This window comes from Scyliorhinus torazame, chromosome 10, assembly GCF_047496885.1.
Source record: "Scyliorhinus torazame isolate Kashiwa2021f chromosome 10, sScyTor2.1, whole genome shotgun sequence".
NCBI classification, from domain to species: domain Eukaryota; kingdom Metazoa; phylum Chordata; class Chondrichthyes; order Carcharhiniformes; family Scyliorhinidae; genus Scyliorhinus; species Scyliorhinus torazame.
In genome coordinates, this window is record NC_092716.1 from 176,722,437 (window position 1) to 176,743,014 (window position 20,578).

The 20,578-nt window shown below is 49.5% G+C and overlaps 1 protein-coding gene across 4 annotated transcripts in view; it reads right to left on the bottom strand.

Annotated features, from left to right (window-relative positions):
- Positions 1-20,578, bottom strand: part of hps5 (HPS5 biogenesis of lysosomal organelles complex 2 subunit 2) — a 110,192-nt gene that overhangs the window by 10,838 nt on the left and 78,776 nt on the right. For all 4 annotated transcript variants that reach the window (XM_072518983.1, XM_072518982.1, XM_072518985.1 and 1 more), the window contains 4 exons: positions 15,518-16,353; positions 12,909-13,029; positions 12,189-12,344; positions 10,087-10,206 (listed from right to left, as the gene is read on the bottom strand). In XM_072518983.1, the coding sequence (XP_072375084.1) occupies positions 10,087-10,206; positions 12,189-12,344; positions 12,909-13,029; positions 15,518-16,353 (1,233 nt within the window). The remainder of the gene's footprint in view (positions 1-10,086; positions 10,207-12,188; positions 12,345-12,908; positions 13,030-15,517; positions 16,354-20,578) is intronic.

Sequence of the window (20,578 nt, forward strand, 5' to 3'; positions counted from 1 at the left end):
GCTTGCCAGGCCTTCAGCCGCATCAAAGCAGATATCGCAAAGGCCACGATGCGCGCCATCGACGAGTCCCTCCCCTTCCAGGTCGAGAGCGACGCCTCCGACGTAGCTCTAGCGGCCACCCTTAACCAATCGGGCAGACCCGTGGCCTTTTTCTCCCGAACCCTCCACGCTTCAGAAATCCGCCACTCCTCAGTGGAAAAGGAAGCCCAAGCCATAGTGGAAGCTGTGCAACATTGGAGGCATTACCTGGCCGGCAGGAGATTCACTCTCCTCACGGACCAACGGTCGGTAGCCTTCATGTTCGATAATGCACAGCGGGGCAAAATCAAAAACGACAAGATCTTAAGGTGGAGGATCGAGCTCTCCACCTTCAACTACGAGATCTTGTATCGTCCCGGAAAGCTGAACGAGCCGTCCGATGCCCTATCCCGCGGCACATGTGCCAACGCACAAATTAACCGCCTCCAAACCCTCCACGAGGACCTCTGCCACCCGGGGGTCACTCGGTTTTACCACTTTATCAAGTCCCGCAACCTCCCATACTCTTTAGAGGAGGTCCATACAGTCACAAGGAACTGCCACATCTGCGCAGAGTGCAAACCGCATTTTTTCAGGCCGGATGGTGCGCACCTGATTAAGGCTTCCCGTCCCTTTGAACGCCTTAGTCTGGATTTCAAAGGACCCCTCCCCTCCACCGACCGCAACATATACTTCCTTAATGTGGTGGACGAGTACTCCCGCTTCCCATTCGCCATCCCCTGTTCTGACATGACCGCGGCCACAGTCATTAAAGCCCTGAACACCATATTCACACTGTTCGGTTGCCCCGCATACGTCCACAGCGACAGGGGGTCCTCCTTCATGAGTGACGAGCTGCGCCAGTTCCTGCTCAGCAACGGTATAGCCTCGAGCAGGACGACCAGCTACAACCCCCGGGGGAACGGGCAAGTAGAGAGGGAGAACGGCACGGTCTGGAAGACCGTCCTACTGGCCCTACGGTCCAGGCACCTCCCAGTTTCACGGTGGCAGGAGGTCCTCCCGGACGCCCTCCACTCCATCCGGTCACTACTGTGTACTAGCACTAACCAAACGCCTCATGAGCGCCTCCTTGTCTTCCCCAGGAAGTCCTCCTCTGGAACGTCGCTGCCGACCTGGCTGGCGGCCCCAGGACCCATCTTGCTCCGAAAGCATGTGCGGGCGCACAAGTCGGACCCGTTGGTCGAGAGGGTTCACCTCCTCCACGCGAACCCGCAGTACGCTTACGTGGAGTACCCCGACGGCCGACAGGACACGGTCTCCCTGCGAGATCTGGCGCCCGCCGGCAACACACACACCCCCCCGACACCAATCACCCAACCCCCCCTTTCCTGCTACCGCCGCACCCCGCAACCGCCCCCTTCCCAGGAGGATCAGTCCTCCTCCCAGGCCCGACCAGGAATGAAGCCCAAGCTGAAACCGTAAGGCTCCCGGAGACGACAACACCGGAACAAGCACCACCACCACCACCGGGGCCGAGGCGATCGACACGGACGACCAGACCGCCCGACCGACTCGTGGCGTCGATCTAACAGTACAATATGTGGACTTTTAACGAGAACATTGTCTTTTCCTGACGATTACTGTAAATAGTTTGAAACAAAAAAAAAAAACCTTGTACATACTGTAATAACATGCGAAGGTTTTTCTCCCAGGACCAGCCTTGTAAACCCTGACCACCATGCGAAGCATCACCCCGCCGGGTTCATTTTTAACAAGGGGTGAATGTGGTAGAATGCATTAGGGGTCATGTGGGACTGTGAAGCCATGATGTCATTGGCTGACGGATCCCGGGTCCTGGTTGGACGTTGACCTCTAGCTCCGCCCTGAAGGCGGAGTATAAGTACCTGGAATCCTCCCCCGCAGGCAGTCTACTACTGAACTGCGGGGGAACAGTCACGCTTAATAAAGCCTCATCGACTTCACTCTATTCGTCTCTCGGAGTCTTTGTGCGCTACAGCGGGCTCTTTTGATTCACTAGAGACAATGGAAGTTGGAAGGTTTAGACTGTTTCAAATGAAATTGTGGCTGCCTTCCAGCAGTAAAGAAATATAGTCGTGCAGATGAAACAAATAAACCTCTTTCCTCCAAGGTGACCTTTGAGGTAGGATCTTCCTTGTGTCAGGCAAGAGATGGTTTCCCCTTTGGTCTTTGCATCCCAGATTGACCTGCCGGGTTTCCCTTCGGTCTTTGTCTCCCAGAATGACCCACTGGGAAACCCTTGTAGATCAATAAGGCAGTGACCATCTCCAATCTGTTTCTATCATGTGGCAACAGTATCTATGTACTTCATTGTCCAGACAATGGGCTGATGGCAGATGTAAATGACTCACAATGGTGAATGAATGATTTTCCAGCAACATTGCAGCTACAGTTAGCCTCTGAAGAGTCTTCATTTGAAATTCCCTCTTTGTGGGGCCAGCCAGTCTGGTAGCGATTGTCATTTCATGTGGCTTCCATTGGAATGGTGAGAAGTGGTCAATCAGCATCTGCGAAGTTCCGGTGGCGGCTATGAGGGAATAAGTCGCACATTTGGTGACTCTCGATCCGGTCGGACTTTTGGACCTTTTTCCCCGACGTTTTTTGTACTTTTAAGCGCTGGATCTGAAGGCATAGGCACTCAGGCACTGACTCCAGATATAGATGTATGGAATGAAGGAGCAGAAAGAATCGCAAACAGTTGAAGAAGTGGGCAAACAAGGGCAGTGTAGAAGCTGCTGCTGAAGACAATATGGCCGATGTCCGGACCCCGGTGCAGACAGCCCAGCCAACAACGCAGCATCTGCTGAAGGTCATTCAAGAAGGCTTCACCGCGCTGAAACGGGACAGTTTAGACCCGATCCAGAAATCAATCGAGCGCCTTGAGCATAGGCTGGATGCCCAGGAGGCTGGATGCCCAGGATCGGACGATCCAGAAGATGGAAAAGGCGCTGGAGGAGCAGGAGGATCACCAAACGATGGCGGAGGTGGAGATGGAGAGGCTGAAAGACCAACAAAAAAGGCTTCTGGAAAAGGTGGAGGACCTGGAAAATAGGTCCCGTCGGCAGAATTTGAGAATCATTTGGTCTCCCGGACGGGTCTGAGGGAGAGGATGCCGCGGCGTATGTGGCAGACATGTTCCAGAAGCTGTTGGGGGATGATGTCTTCCCTCGCCCGTTAGAGATGGACAGGGCTCACAGAGCTCTGGCGAGGCTGCCGCGAGCGCCCCCCCCCCCCCCCAACCAACCCCCCGAGCGATGGTGGTCAGGTTCCACAGGTTCCTGCACAAGGAGCGGGTGCTACAGTGGGCCAAGCGCACGCAGAGCTGCCATTGGAACAATAGTGTCTTGCGCATCTACCAGGACCTGAGTGTGGAGGTGGCCAGGCTATAGGCAAGTCAAAGAGGTTCTGTGTAAGAAGCAGGTGAAGTTTGGGCTGCTGTACCCGGCGCGCCTTTGGGTCACGCACGAGGGACGGCACCATTACTTTGAGTAGTCCGAGGACGCAATGGACTTCGCCAAGAGAGAACGGCTGGTGTCGAACTGAGGACTTTTTGGACCTAAGTTAAAAACTAACTAAGCGATGTTTACACGTTTTTCTTGTGTTGTGTTGGGGTTTTTTTTCTCTTCTGTACTCGAGTTTTCACTAGAAAAAGAGGGTAGTTAAGGTATTTGGTGCTTTTTGTGTTCTGATCGGGGTGGTTGGAAGTGCCTATTATTTATTTTGTTTTATTCGATTTGCACCAGCCTCGGGGTTTTCTTTGTTCCTTGTTTTTTTTTTCTTCAGCGCATTTGCTCGAGGATGGCTGGTTTGGGGAAGTGGTGTTAATGGGGGGGGGGGGGGGGGGGGGTCAGAGGGAATAATAGGTGGGAGACTTGTTGGCGCTGGAGTCGAGAGTCACCAGACTAGCTGGGTGAGCTGGTCTACGGAAGCCAGGTGGGGAGTGTGTACATAGCTAGTTTATGGCAGGGATTAGGTTACAGGGTGTTGTTGCTAAGGGGCGGGGAGGAGGGTTGTAGTTGATCTGCTGACGTGGGAAGGATTTGGGTTTGGTAACATGGAGGAGGTCGGAGGTGGGGGCTGCCAGGAGGCAGGCCAGGGGAAGCGCGACACAGGGGCTAGGGGCGGCCCCAAGAAAGGAGATGGCTGATCGGCGAGGGGGGTGGGCACGGTGCCCCTCAACCAGGCTGATCACCCTGTACTTAGAGGGTTAAACGGGCCAGTAAAAAGTGCACGTGTGTTCGCGCATCTGAGGGCGCTGAAGGCAGACGTAATAATGCTTCAGGAGACTCATCTGAAGGTAGCTGACCAGATCAGATTAAGGAAGGGCTGAATTAGCCAGGTCTTCCATTCGGGGCTGGACACTAAAACCAGGGGGGGGGGTCGCAATTTTGGTTAACAAACGGGTGCAATTCGAGGGGGGGTAGTACAATCTCGGATGGGGGAGGCAGATTTGTTATGGCGAGTGGTAAGCTCGAGGGGATGAGGGTAGTTTTGGTCAATGTATATATGCCCCAAATTGGGATGATGTGGATTTTATTAAGAGACTTCTGGGGAAGATACCTGACCTGGACTCGCACAGGCTGATTATGGGAGGTGATTTTAACACAGTCCTTGACCCCGGCCTAGACCGGTCGTGTTCAAAAATGGGTACGGTGCAGGCAATGGCAAAAGAACTGAGGGGGCTGATGGAGCAAATGGGGGGGGGGGGGGGGGGGGGGGCTGATCCATGGAGGGCTAGTCGGCCAACGGGGAAGGAGTTTTTGTTCTAGTCACATGTTCATAAGGTGTATTCCCGAATCAATTTTTTCATCATGAGCAGGGATTTGCTGGCGGGGATGATGGACGTAGAATATTCGGCAATCGCTATTTCGGACCATGCCCCGCACTGGGTTGATCTGCAGGTCTGCAAGGAAAGTTTTCAGCGACCCCAATGGAGGCTGGAGGTCGGTTTGTTGGCGGATGAGGCGGTGTGTGAGAGGGTGAGGAAATGTATGCAAAACTACCTGCAGGTCAATGACACAGGAGAAGTCTCAGCTGCGATGCTCTGGGAGGCACTGAAGGCAGTGGTGAGAGGGGGAGCTGATATCGATTCGAGCACGTAAGGACAGGACGGACAGGGCAGAAACGGACCGACTGGTAAAGGAGATCATACAGACAGACAGGAGATATGCAGAGACCCCAAGGGCAGAGCTATTAAGGGAATGACGAAGGCTACAGGTTGAGTTTGGGGTGTTGTCCACAGGTAAGGCTGTGGAGCAGCTTAGGAAGGCGAGGGGTGCGATCTACAAGCACAGGGAGAAAGCCAGTAGAATGCTGGCACAGCAACTGAGGAAGAGGGAGGCGGCCAGGGAAATAGGGAAGGTAGTCGACGGGACGGGACGGGGACGGGGGGGGTCTTGGTAGGAGATCCGACAGGGCTGAACAAGGTGTTCAGGGACTTCTATAGTCAGCTTTACACCTCGGAACCCCCTGCGGGGCCGGATGAGGTGCTTTCTGGATGGACTTACCTTCCCAAAAGTGGGTAGGGGGTTGGTGGATGGGCTGGGGAGCCCGATTAGGACCGAAGAAATATTGGGGGGCTTGAGGGCCATGCAATCGGGTAAAGCCCCGGGGCCGGATGGGTATCCAGTGGAGTTTTATAAAAAGTTCTCTGAGATAGTGGGGCCAGTGCTGGTTAGGGTTTTCAATGAGGCAAGAGACAGAGGGGTTTTACCCCCGACGATGTCACAGGCCACAATCTCCCTGATATTGAAACGGGACAAAGACCCGGAGGCATGTGGGTCCTATAGGCCCATCTCTCTGCTCAATGTAGATGCTAAAATACTGGCCAAGTTCCTGGCGGCTAGGATTGAGGACTGTGTGCTGGACGTCATTATGGAAGACCAAACCGGGTTCGTCAAGGGAGGCAGCTGGTGACCAATCTAAGAAGGTTGCTAAATGTGATCATGATGCCCTCGGAGAGTAGGGAGGTAGAGGTAGTTGTGGCAATGGATGCAGAGAAGGCTTTCGACCGGGTTGAGTGTTGACTGGGACTATTTATGGGAGGTGCTGGGACGATTTGGGTTCGGGGAGGGCTTTACTGACTGGGTTAGACTGCTGTATCAGGCTCCGGAGGCTAGTGTTAGGACGAATAGGACGACGTCTGACTATTTCAGACTGTACCGAGGGACGAGGCAGGGGTGTCCCCTCTCCCCACTGCTGTTTGTGCTAGCAATAGAGCGCTGGCAATTGCCCTGAGAGCTTCTAGGGGTTGGAAGGGGCTGGTACGAGGGGGGGGGGGGGTTTCGCTGTATGCCGACGACCTGCTCTTATACATCACGGATCCAGTGGCTGGGATGGATGGAATCATGGGAACCCTGAGGGAATCTGGCCGGTTCTCGGGCTATAAACTGAACATGGCAAAAAGTAAGTTGTTTGTAGTCCAGGCAAGGGGCCAGGAAGGCAGGTTGAGGGGGCTGCCGTTTAGGTTAGTAGGGGACAGTTTTAGATACTTAGGGACACAGGTGTCGCGGGACTGGGGCCGGTTGCACAAGTTGAACTTATCCGGGTTGGTGGAGCAAATGAGGGCTGAGTTCCGGAGGTGGGATGCGCTCCCACTGACACAAGCGGGGAGAGTGCAGACGGTTAAAATGACGATCCTCCCGAGATTCCTGTTCGTATTCCAGTGTCTCCCCATTTTCATTCCGCGTTCTTTTTTCAAGAAGGTCAATAAAATGATTATGGGATTTGTGTAGGCAGGGAAGTCCCGGCGGGTGAGGGGAAGGGGGACTGGCGCTGCCAAATTTTAGTAATTACTATTGGGAGGCCAACATAGCCATGATAAGGAAGTGGATGGTGGGTGCGGGGTCGGTTTGGGGGCGGATGGAGGCCACTTCGTGCAGGGGCACCAGTTTGGCAGCCCTGGTTACGGCGTCCCTGCCGGCACGGTACTCCACCAGCCCTATAGTGGTGCCGACCTTGCGGATCTGGGGCCAATGGAGAAGGCATGTGGGGGAAGTGAGAGCATCAGTTTGGTCCCCAATTTGCGACAATCACCGGTTTACCCCGGGGAATATGGACGGTGGGTTCCGAGCATGGCAGAGGGCTGGGATTGAGAGGATGGGGGATCTGTTCTTGGAAGGGAGCTTCCCGAACATGAGGGCGCCAGAGAAGAAATTTGGGCTGGCGAGAGGGAATGATTTCAGGTACTTGCAGGTGCGTGACTTTCTACGCAGACAGATTCCATCCTTCCCACGCCTGCCGCTTAGGGGTTCCAGGACAGGTTAGTGTCCAGTGGATGGGTGGGGGAGGAGAGGGTCTCAGAAATAATCAAAGAACTTATGGGGGCAGAGGAGTCGCAGACCGAAGAGCTGAAGCTTAAGTGGAAGAGGAGCTCGGAGGTGAGATAGAAGAGGGCTCATGGGCAGAGGGGTTGAGCAGGATAAACGCGACCGCAACATGCGCTAAGCTCAGCCTGATTCAATTTAAGGTCGTCCACCGGGCCCACATGACAGTGGCCCGGATGAGTAAATTCTTTGGATCAGAGGACATGTGCGGCAGATGTTCGGGAGGACCAGCGAACCATGTCCACATGTTCTGGGCATGTCCAAAACTCAGGGGGTACTGGCAGGGATTCACAGATGTTATATCCTGGGTACTGAAAACGAGGGTAGTGAGGAGTCCAGAGGTGGCAATTTTTGGAGTTTCGGAGGACCCGGAAGTCCAGGAGGAGAGAGAGGCCGACGTTTTGGCCTTTGCTTCCCTGGTAGCCCGGCGACGAATTCGGCTGGCATGGAGGGACTCAAAGCCCCCGAAGTCGGAGGCCTGGCTATCGGATATGGCGAGCTTTCTCGGTCTGGAGAAAATTAAGTTCGCTCTGAGAGGGTCACTGTCAGGGTTCGCCCGGAGGTGGCAACCATTTATCGACTTCTTCGCGGAAAATTAATCATCAGCCGGGGGGGGGGGGGGGGGGGGGGGTTAGGGCAACGTAGATTAGGGGGGTAGTTAGACAGGTCCTTGTAGGAGGGGAGCTGGTTTTTGCACTATGTTGATTGTTTTGTATTGTTGTTTACTGTGCAAAAATGCCTCAATAAAATTGTTTGATCAAAAAAAAAAAATCAGCATCTGGGAAGACCATTTATATATTACATAACTTCCCAGAAACAAGTTCAGGAATGAATGCCTGCCTGTACAGAAACCCCCCAAAAAGTAACCTGCCTCTCCGGGTTTCATTTTCTGAAGGTACAATGCCTATATCTCTTGTTGCTTTTTAAAAGTAGAATGTCGATCTCATAATAAGCCCAATGACCACAACAGCAGTCACCACACTGAAACATGGAGTTAATTAGCAGTAAAGCACTCTGGGCACCCCAAAAGATTTATATTACATGATTTTCCCTTTCCTGCTTGGGTGCTTGACTAATGTTGCTCTGAAAATTCAAAAGATGCACCAAAGTGCATGGTTTTGAATCAATCACTCTCTCCTTTGCCCATCCTCTGGAAAAATGTGAATTGCCAAGGATGATGGGGCTTCAACAGAAATAGAGACAAAAGTTTCAAAATGGATGATTAGAAATAATTTATCTGCTTGTAATGGAGCAATCCTGCGTCTTTGCAATCAACAAAGATAAAGTTCCTTGAATGTATGATGAGGCCTTCTCGGAAGGCTGATATATGCAGTTGGATAGATGGAAATCTAATTTCCAGTCACAAATGGTTTTGAAGGCAAGTCTTGACAAAATATGTTCAGAAAGCCTATATTTCTAGTTCGAGTCTCAAAAAATTAACTAGCTGATTAACAAACTATCTGGCATAGTTAGAATTCAAATAAGTTACTTCTTCATCAAAGAAAAAAGGTCCCATTATAAATGATCTTCAATCTTATTTCCTATAGTACAATTTAAAGAACTTGATTGGCTTCAAAGCACTTTGGGACACCAAGGTTGTGAAAGGTGCTACATAAATGCAAGTCTTTATTTTCTTTCAAGCCTCTTTTGTGTGAAGTTGGGAACAGGAACTCAGAAGTTCTCTCTCAAAACACCATCAAAGTTCATGTTTCTGAGAATTCCCCAATAAGAGATCATAAGACAAAAGGACAGATTAATGTCTTCTGCAATGATTCCAAACTTATAGTGGAAGTATTTTGTTGTTTAGTGTCTTTCCATATCATTCTGCTTCTATGTTACTTTAGTTGCTGTAAATAAATCAGACTAAGTAGTTTTGTTTTCCTGTATGCTATTGTTCTGAGCAAACATAAACGGCATGTGGGCAAATCCATCCATTCACCAGCAAGTGATTTGCTACAAGTTCAGGGTTGCATTGCTAAACTTACAGCAGAGAATAAAGTCAGAAGTTTCAGTTGACAGGAGACTCAGCCTGCTCAGTGAAACAGGTTGGTTAGCTCAGTTGGCTGGGTGGCTGATTCGTGATGCGGAGCAACAGCAAGGGTTCAATTCCCATACTGGCTGAAGACTCCTGCCTTCTCAACCTTGCCCACACCCGAGGTGTGGTGACACTCAGGTTAAATCACCACCAGTCAGCTCTCTCTCAAAGAGAGCAGTCTATGGGTCCTCTGGGACTGCAGCAACATTTTTTCTTTCCTGAAACTATAACCTAGCAGGGAATAAGGAGAAAGGTACCAAGGAGAAAATACAAATTGTGGCAAGGAGAATCAGTATCCTCAGCTCTGCACCAAATTCACAAATCAAACACCTGACAGCTTTTCTCTGAGCAACCATTAAACACACCCTCACCAACCCCTTCCTTTAATTTGCCATTTGAAAGTCATTAAGAGTTATAATGAAGTATTACAGGATTTTATGCAGTTCACAAATTAGACATGTTGTGGCAAATGATTAGTTACCGCTCAGAACTTCCAACTTTTAGGAATTTGAAGCAAAATTGCATAATCTGAGAAACAAGTCACACAAGCACACCTCTGCAGAATGTACAGCAAATCGCACAACCCGTCAAATCATTTACCTTGTGCATTCTGCTGCATGTCTTTGCGAAATGCACATTATAACAGAGGGCACCGTGTACTACATGTGACAGCGAGCTTCAGAGCAGGTAAATGTCTCCCTTTCTTACCTGGGATTACCATCAATATCAGTGGTGTCAGTCCTCTGTGGAGCATCATGAGACACAGCAAGTCGCAGCCAATCCAATTTTCGTGACTTTGGCTGAAGAATGGTCTCTAACAGATGCAATCTGCTCACAGAAAACATACAAGAAAGTCTTTAGTTCAGCGTCAAACAATTAGTAGCAGAGAACACAATTTCTCTGACCTCCACAGTGTCTGAAGACCGCTTCCATTATATATTTTTTTAATCCCCCTAATGATGCCCTGTTCTCTTTTAAAAGCTGGGTAGAGTTCCACAGCACTTTGTCCTCAGGGCCAGTTTTCACACAAAAGGTTTTCACAGTGGGGGAGAAAGAGGCATTATTGGACAAGTCATCCTTTATACCTCTCTCCCAATTTTGATTTCCACTCAGGGCTAACCTTAAATTGCCCAAAGACAAAATTAGCTCCAATGAACTCTGGCAGGAATTTTGACTGTGGACAATATAGCCTAGTCGAGCATGATCCTCCCTTAACCCAAGGTGAAAACACACAGCTTTGTGTGGGGGGCCAATGAGGAGCGTAATGAGGAGCAGGGACACGGATTGATTTTGCCTCTCCCTTACTCAAATTTAGCATACTTTTTTTTGGAAAAACGTATTATTGAAGGTATTTTCAATATATACGTAACCAAGAAATACATAAGCCAACCACGGCAACAGGAAACAACCCCCCCCCCCCCCAAACAAACACCCCCCGCTCACCCTGCTACCACCCCGGCACCCGGCCTCCTTTTCCATTTTTTCACCCCATCCCCCCACCCAAACTGGAAGTAAAACTAAAACCACCGCCCCCCCCCCCCCCGGCCCAATGACTCAAAACTGCTTAAAGAAGTCAATGTACAGCTTCCACCTCAAGGTGAACCCCTCCTCCATACCTTGAATGGCAAGCTTGATCTTTTCCAAATGGAGGAACCTTGACAAATTGCTCACCCATACCCCTGCCTTCAGCGGCTCGGAGTTCCCCCAGTACATCAAAATCTGTCTACGGGCTATCAGGGAGGCGAGGCCAACACGTCACCCTCTCTTCCCACCTGTATTGCCAGATTCTCCGACACTCCAAATATCGCCACCTCCGGATTCGGGCTACCTCTACCCCTAAAACTATTGACATTATATCCAAAAATCCCCTCCAAAACCCCCTCAACCTCAAAACACACCCAAAACATATGCACTTCAGTCACCATCCTCCCCGCACAGCACCCACACCGATCCTCCATCCCTGGAAAGAACAGACTCATCCTGGAAACCGTCATGTGGGCCCGGTGTACCACCTTAAATTGGATACAACCTATTCTTGCACATGACGAGGATGCATTCATCCTCCGCAGAGCTTCCCTTCACACTTCGGCCTTATACAGCAGCCAAACCCAATCCACAAAACCCCTGCCCAAACCCAAATCACCCCAATATCTCGAACAAATACGCCCAGTCGAATGCCCTCTCCACGTCCATTGTCACAACCACTTCCACTTCTCGGCCCTCCGAGGGCATCATTGTTACATTAAGCAACCTCCATACATTCACCGACAACTGCCGCCCCTTCACAGACCCGGTCTGGTCATCACCTATCACCCCCGGCACACAATCCTCTATCCCCACCGGCAGCATCTTTGCCAACAACTTTGTTTTTACATTCAACAGCAAGGTTGGGCAGTACGATCCACACTGCTCCAAGTCAAATTTAGCATACCTGACGTCACCAAAGCTGACACCACCTAATAGCAGGGAGCAGGAACTGAACAAGGAAATTCACTAAACCTTGCTACCAAGGTGGCTCTTCAGCTTTTTGCAACACATTTGACATTCTTGAGACTGCCAGAATGATCAGAAAGGAAAAGATTGAATTTAGCACTCCTGAAGAATGTGTACAGAATGCACGTTATAGTCTTTTAGCAGATATGGAATTGCTGCACAGTTCAAAGGAACTGATCTGCAAAGCTTTTAATGATTACAGAGTACTAACTGAAGCAACTGGAAACCACAGTACATAGCACACACAGTGTAGATACAAACAATATTGTTACATGTATACATCAAGCCTAAGAGAATCCGACTGATCAAACACTAACCTCTGGTCCTCAGGCTTGGATTTTACCAGGTTGTCGATATACGCCAAGAAGTGAGCTGGTTGTTTCTGGCACAACTCCTTGATGTCAGACGGGAGAATGTGGGGGTGGAACTGGACAAGAGATCTCAGTGCAATTTCACCAAATTTCTTGTACATTCTGCAGAGATAACACGTACAGTTCATCAGGGAGGCATGGCCAATAACAGTCTTAAATGTGGTCCTCCACAGAAGACCAAAATCTCAATCAGAAACCCAGAGGGGCCAATCTCTGGATTGCTGCAACAGATTACATCAGTGATTCTCTAAACAACATTGCTTCCATGCATGAAGAGAAAGAACAAGAATAGGACCAATAGTTCTATCACTTTACTTCTAGAGGGTCTTTTTCATTTCCTGTAAGGAAGCTGGCTCTTAATAGGATTCACTTGTCTTCATTTTGTGGGAAGCAAGTAAAGGATGACAAGCAGCACAGAAACCCAATATCCTATAGCCAGAAATGGAGGCCCAACAACACCCTCAAAACTCAGGAAGAGTTATATTCTGACACTGTAATTGGTGATTAATAGCATGGTAATAGTGCATTAATAGTAGATTAGACTGCAGTCACGGTGTGCTCATGATGAAAGGAGAGAAAGTTTCCTATGAAATTCCAGAAGAGTGACAGGGAGTGAAACGACTATATTACATACAATGATATCATAGCATAATAGTGCAGGTTTACCTGGCTGCATGTGCCAGTAGGAAAGGACTCCCTGACTGCTTCTCACCACCCAGTAACTTCAGCACTCTCCGCAGATCTCCATCTCTAATGGTATTGGAAATTGGGTGCGACTGTGTTATCTCTGTAACAGAAATTGATCAAATCATAGTCCGTACAGGGTTACAGTCTGCCCTAGCCCCAGTACCTGCCGGTGCAACACCTAGCACCTGAATCAAACCAGCTCAGCAGTGATTGAACTTTCCACCCGTCAGCAACCTAACTATGACGAACTGCAACGGGCCAGTTTCGTATTACTGCCCTTCCTGCCTCGAGTCACTCCAGTTATAGTCTGGGCTCCAAGCAGCTCCACACAAGCCTGATTCACAGCAACTGGTGACGGGAAGTCCTTCTTCCACCATCACCACTGCAATCTTTGGAAATCCCGTGAAATAATTTTTTTAAACGTCAATCAGATAGACCCACCACACCAGCATATCAACCAGTTAGTTCTTTTTCTACTGTCAGTGGCTGTGAATCTGGATATCTATATGTGTTGGTAATGCTGACATAGAACATAGAACAGCACAGTACACACTGGCATTACGTTCCCAAACCAGATCCCAACAGTGGCCAGGATACTGGACCGAAACCCCAATATTTTAATTTATTTGTAAGACTGTGGATAGAATGATTCACTCCAGGAATGATTGCATGAAGAATTAGGGCTTTGGTATTATTTAAAACAAAACTTTATGACTACAATATTAAACTTTTAACTTCACAACCAAAAAGAACAGCTTAAAATGACCCCATCCACTACTATTCAATTTCCCATTAAACAACAAGAAAATAAACATACAGCTCTCAATCTATCTTAAAATCCTCACAGCATAGAGTAATACTTGCATCACAGATCAGATTTGGACTCCTGTTAGAACCCCTCCAGACTTTGGTTGAATATCTTCAAAAAGCTGGTTCACCTGGTGTGTTTTCTTCCTTGTCTACAGACAAGACTGTTCTGCTTTACATATTACTCTTTATAACTATATTACTGTGGGAGTATTGTGGACTCAGCGTCAGGTAGATCAGAATCCAACTCCTCTCTTCAAAGCTTTCTCCAAAAACTGTCTCTTTAAAGCTTTTCAAAATGTCTCTCTGCATTTCTTGGCTCCATCCAGCAATGACCTCATTGCCCCAAGATGAAAAACAAATGATCTCTGCAGGCTGCAAAGCGCGTTATCTGCACAGGGGCTTTCCCAGTCAAACCACAGTCCATTTGCCCAGACTGAAAACCACATTCCTTTTGTCAATTTTACCTTCTGGCTGCTAAAAGCATCCAGGCACTGCAAAACAGAATTATTCTTTAAAAGTCATGACCACTGCAGTTAAACACACTAACCCCAAGCTTTTAACCCTTAAATTTCCCAATACTTAGAATACAACATTCCTAAAATCTTCCAGTCGGCACACTGGTCACTGTAACAATCAGGAGCAGGAACTTTGACTGATTTTCCTTTTCCTAAATCATGGTACAAAAGTCAACTGTAGCACAAACTGCCAAAATGTAGCACAAACTGCGAAAATGCAGCAAGCCAACAGACATTTCCAGCAAAGATTGAACCCAGAATTCTCCTGGTCTGTATGGTGCAGCTATTCAGTGGAAACGTTTGCCATGGTTCAACTGGTATTTTCAATCAAAATAACTCCATCAGTGTCCACAGGGAGTCAATGTAGGCACCAAAGTCAGAAGGTGCCTTTGATTCACATTGAGGCAGGAAATTGAAGACAGGTGCTGCCCTAATCAGTGGTGGTGAGGAAAAGCTTTTTGTGTCAAATTAAGAGGAACTGTTGAGCCAAGCTGCTCTCCTCGGGCGGGATTCCCTGACCCCCCCCGCCGGGTCGGAGAATCGCCGGGGGCGGTGTGAATCCCGCCCCGCCGCTCCGACGCCGGCTGCCGAATTCTCCGGTGCTGGTTTTTGGGCAGGGGCAGAGATCACGTCGCGCTGGTCGGGGGCCGTTGGCAGCAGCCCCCCGGCAATTCTCCTGGCCCCGATGGGCCGAGCGGCTGCGAGTTCCTGGCTAGTCCCACCAGCGTGAAATGGACATGGTCCATCCAGACGGGACCTGGCTTGTCGGACGTCTAGCAGGGTCCTTGGGGGGGGCACGGGGGGGATCTGATCCCAGGGAGGGCCCACCGATCTGCGGGCGGGCCTGTGCCGTGGGGGCACTCTTTCCCTCCGCGCCGGCCTCTGTAAGGCTCCGCGATGGCCGGCGTAGAGAGGAAACCCCCTGCGCTGCGCAGGAAACACGCTGGCTGTTCTGCGCATGCGCCAGAGCACAACAGCGGTTCTGCGCATGTGCCAACTCGCGCCAGCCTGCGGCGGCCCTTTGGCGCAACGCCAAACCCTCCAGCGCCGGCCTAGCCCCTGGAAGTGCGGAGGATTCCGCAACTTCCGGGTTGCCCCACGCCGCTCTTGGCACTGGTACAGGCCGCCCCGGCCCTGGTGTCTGTATGGTCACACAACATGGATCAATAGGTGGCTAGAAGCATATGGTAAATAAGGGAGAGCAAAGGCACAACAAGAATGAACAGCACAGGTATAAAATCAGTGTGTAGAAATTCAAGTTACCTTGTAATCCAAGGACAAGTGTCTGCCACACCAGAGGAGTGCACCAGTTACCAGAAGTAATGCTGCGCTTTACTCGCATTAAGTCCAACAAGAAGAAGTAATTTCGCAGAAAAAGACAGGCCTGAATCGCAGTGCCAATTTCAGGCAATTCTGTTGCTGAGAATTTACCTTGAGTCATACTTTCAAATATCCCCATCTCAAAACACAAAGTGCACAGTTCTGTCATGTCCTTAAAGAGGTCTGCCGGTATGCTGTAGAAAGGGACCGTCACATAGGGCACATTGTGCAACTCAGCTAAAACTGCCTCATCATCTACCACTGGACCCTTGGGTGTGACTCCCTCCTCCATCATTTCCTCGCCATGTTTTAGGATTGGTCCCTCCTTCTGCTCTTGATGGGCAAATGGTGCTGACTCTTCTCTCTGCTCTTGATGACCAATCGAGTCTGAATCCACCTCTGGTTCACGATGGTTAGTGAGGGATGTTGGCTCTTCCTCATTTTCTCGAAAACATAGTGACGGTGACCCCTCTTCTCGTTGAAGGAATGCTGCTGGTTCCTCCTCATCTTTTCGATGGCTAAAGGCTGCTAACTCCTCTTCACCACCTTGGTGACTGAGTACTGTTGGCACCTCCATCTCCCTATGGTCGAATGCTGGTATCTTCTGTTCCTCTCGATGGCTGAATACTGTTGACTCCTCCTCTGAACTGCTAACGTCATTCTCAGCTGGAGTTTTCACCTTGAAATGAAATGTTTTTTCCAAATGAGGGAGCCAGCATTGGAGTGTTTCCTTCAGAAGGAAAGTGTCAAACAAAACAAGAGGATCCTGCAGCTTAACACTGTAAAACAAAAGGACAATCATCAACTCAGACTAGTCAGAGACCAGCCAGCCAAACCCAGTCACAGTTACAAATGATCCAAGTGATTACACTTCGTATTACACTTTAAACTTAAGTGACGCTAAGTCTTTCAGCAAATTCATATTAATCTGCCATATTTAGTAGAATTTACCATTAATCAATAAAGAAAATCTCTGGTTCAAATAGCTGTCTGTAGCAAATTAACTGACCTCAGTCAAGGCAGCAATAGGGATGCTACACTGGCACCAGTATTTTTGATGAGAGCTGGTGAAGGAAAGTGAATAAAGGTGGGGAAGGTGTGGGGAGAGAAAATCAGTCAAGGTTCCTACTCCTGATTAATATCCTGTGGTTCACGTTAGAATGCCATTTCATGTGGATATCAGACAGGGGGAGATTTAGTTCAGCCACAATGTCCCCTATTGATCAAGCCTCTGATGCATCCTGTCCATGATTACACGGTGGAGAAGGGGCCGACAGCGTACTGGACGCAACAAGGAGGAAATGGGAGGAGGACCTGGAGATCGAGATAGGGTGGAGACTCTGGAGCGAAGCACTGCAGAGGATCAACTCCACCTCCACAAGGCTCAGCCTGACGCAGCTAAAAGTGGTACATAGAGACCACTTAACAAGAACCCGTATGAGTAGGTTCTTCCCGGAGGTGGAGGATAGGTGCGAACGGTGCCAAGGAGGCCCGGCCAACCACGCCCACATGTTCTGGTCCTGCCCCAGACATGTGGAGTACTGGACAGCCTTCTTCGAGGAAATGTCAAGGTGGTGGAGGTGAGGGTGGAGCCATGCCCGAAAGTGGCGGTCTTCGGGGTTTAAAACCAGCCAGATCTATTTCTGGGGAGGAGGGCAGACGCCCTTGCCTTTGCCTCACTGATCGCCCGTCGTAGAATCCTGTTCGGCTGGCGGTCAGCAGCACCACCCAAAGCTGCAGACTGGCTGTCTGACCTCTCGGAATCTCTCTAAATGGAGAAAATCAAATTCGCCATCCGAGGGTCAGACAACGGCTTCCACAGAACGTGGGAGCCATTCATCCAATTGTTCCGGGACCTGTTTGTGGCCAACAAACAAGCAGAAGAATAGCCAGGAACCAGAGGAAAACAGCCAAAGCATGAGAGGGGGAGATAGAACGGAGGGGGGTGGGGAACAACTCAGTCCAAGAGGAACCACTTGGAGGGGGGGGGGGGGGGGGGGGAGAGAGAAGAGACAGGGAACAATAGAGGAGAGCCAGGGAGGGGGGGGTAGGCAGGGAAACGTTAACTAACCTGACATCCACAGGAACAGAGAAAAAGGAGAATACAGGTGGAGGACAGGAGGGTCGGCTGAAGCGGCAGCGTGCACGAGAAGACAATCGGGAGAAGCGAGGGGCAGCACCGGCTCCAGACCCACTCGAGGAGTGCCCTCCGGAAGTGCCTCACCGGCACAAACGGATGCCTACTTACATATTTAAGAGGATCTCGGATCGTATTTTCGGGATCCTTAAGGGGGAGGGGGAGCAGCCCCAAGTTGTGGTCCACAGGTGTACCAACGACATAGGTAGGAAAAGGGATAGGGATGTAAGGCAGGAATTCAGGGAGCTAGGGTGGAAACTTAGATCTAGGACAAACAGAGTTATTATCTCTGGGTTGTTACCCGTGCCACGTGCTAGCGAGACGAGGAATAGGGAGAGAGAGCAGTTGAACACGTGGCTACAGGGATGGTGCAGGAGGGAGGGTTTCAGATTCCTGGATAATTGGGGCTCATTCTGGAGTAGGTGGGACCTCTACAAACGGAATGGTCTACACCTGGACCAGAGGGGTACCAATATCCTGGTGGGGATATTTGCTAATGCTCTTCGGGAGGGTTTAAACTAGATCAGCAGGGGATTGGGAACCTGAATTGTAGCTCCAGTATACAGGAGGTTGAGAGTAGTGGGGTCATGAGTAAGGTTTCAAAGTTGCAGGAGAGTACCGGCAGGCAGGAAGGTAGTTTAGTGTGTATACTTCAATGCCAGGAGCATCCGGAATAAGGTGGGTGAACCTGCGGCATGGGTTGGTACCTGGGACTTCCATGTTGTGGCCATCTTGGAGACAGGGATAGAGCAGGGGCAGGAATGGTTGTTACAGGTGCCGGGGTTTAGATATTTCAGTAAGCTTAGGGAAGGTGGTAAAAGAGTGGGAGGGGTGGCATTGTTAGTCAAGGACAGTATTACGGTGGCAGAAAGAATGTTTGATGAGGACTCATCTACTGAGGTAGTATGGGCTGAGGTTAGAAACAGGAAAGGTGAGGTCACCCTGTTAGGAGTTTTCTGTAGGCCTCCGAAAAGTTCCAGAGATGTAGAGGAAAGGATTGCAAAGATGATTCTGGATAGGAGCGAAAGTAACAGGGTAGTTGTTATGGGGGGCTTTAACTTTCCAAATATTGACTAGAAACGCTATAGTTACAGTACTTTAGATGGGTCCGTTTTTGTCCAATGTGTGCAGGAGGGTTTCCTGACGCAGTATGTAGATAGGCCAACGAGAGGCAAAGCCATATTGGATTTGGTACTGGGTAATGAACCAGGACAGGTGTTAGATTTGGAGGTAGGTGAGCACTTTGGTGATAGTGACCACAATTCGATTACGTTAACTTTAGTGATGGAAAGGGATAGGTATATACCGCAGGGCAAGACTTAGATCTGGGGGAAAGGCAATTATGATGCGATGAGGCAAGATGCATCTGATGGAGAGGAAAACTGCAGGGGATGGGCACAATGGAAATGTGGAGCTTGTTCAAGGAACAGCTACTGCGTGTCCTTGATAAGTATGTACCCCGTCAGGCAGGGAAGAAGTGGTCGAGCGAGGGAACCGTGGTTTACTAAAGCAGTCGAAACACTTGTCAAGAGGAAGGAGGCGGCTTATGTAAAGATGAGACGTGAAGGTTCAGTTAGGGCGCTCGAGAGTTACAAGTTAGCTAGGAAGTACCTAAAGAGAGAGCTAAGAAGAGCCAGGAGGGGACATGAGAAGTCTTTGGCAGGTAGGATCAAGGATAACCCTAAAGCTTTCTATAGATATGTCAGGAATAAAAGAATGACTAGGGTAAGAGTAGGGCCAAAGGACAGTAGTGGGAGTTGTGCGTGGAGTCCGAGGAGATAGGAGAGGTGCTGAATGAATATTTTTCATCAGTATTCACACAGGAAAAGGACAATGTTGTCGAGGAGAATACTGAGATACAGGCTACTAGACTAGAAGGGCTTGAGGTTCATAAGGAGAAGGTGTTAGCAATTCTAGAAAGTGTGAAAATAGATAAGTCCCCTGGGTCGGATGGGATTTATCCTCGGATTCTCTGGGAAGCTAGCGAGATTGTTGAGCCTTTGGCTTTGATCTTTAAGTCATCTTTGTCTACAGGAATAGTGCCAGAAGACTGGAGGATAGCAAATGTTGTCCCCTTGATCAAGAAGGGGAGTAGAGACAACCCCGGTAACTATAGACCAGTGAGCCTTACTTCTGTTGTGGGCAAAGTCTTGGAAAGGTTTATAAGAGATAGGATGTATAATCATCTGGAAAGGAATAATTTGATCAGAGATAGTCAACACGGTTTTGTGAAAGGTAGGTTGTGCCTCACAAACCTTATTGAGTTCTTTGAGAAGGTGACCAAACAGGTGGATGAGGGTAAAGCAGTTGGTGTGGTGTATATGGATTTCAGTAAAGCATTTAATAAGGTTCCCCACGGTAGGCTATTGCAGAAAATACGGAGGTATGGGATTCAGGGTGATTTAGCAGTTTGGATCAGAAATTGGCTAGCTGGAAGAAGACAAAGGGTGGTGGTTGATGGGAAGTGTTCAGACTGAAGTCCAGTTACTAGTGGTGTACCACAAGGATCTGTTTTGGGGCCACGCTGTTTGTCATTTTTATAAATGACCTGAACGAGGGCGTAGAAGGATGGGTGAGTAAATTTGCAGATGACACTAAAGTCGGTGGAGTTGTGGATAGTGCGGAAGGATGTTACAGGTTACAGAGGGACATAGATAAGCTGCAGAGCTGGGCTGAGAGGTGGCAAATGCAGTTTAATGCAGAAAAGTGTGAGGTGATTCTTTTTGGAAGGAATAACAGGAAGACAGAGCACTGGGCTAATGGTAAGATTCTTGGCAGTGTGGATGAGCAGAGAGATCTCGGTGTCCATGTACATAGATCCCTGAAAGTTGCCACCCAGATTGAGAGGGTTGTTAAGAAGGCGTACG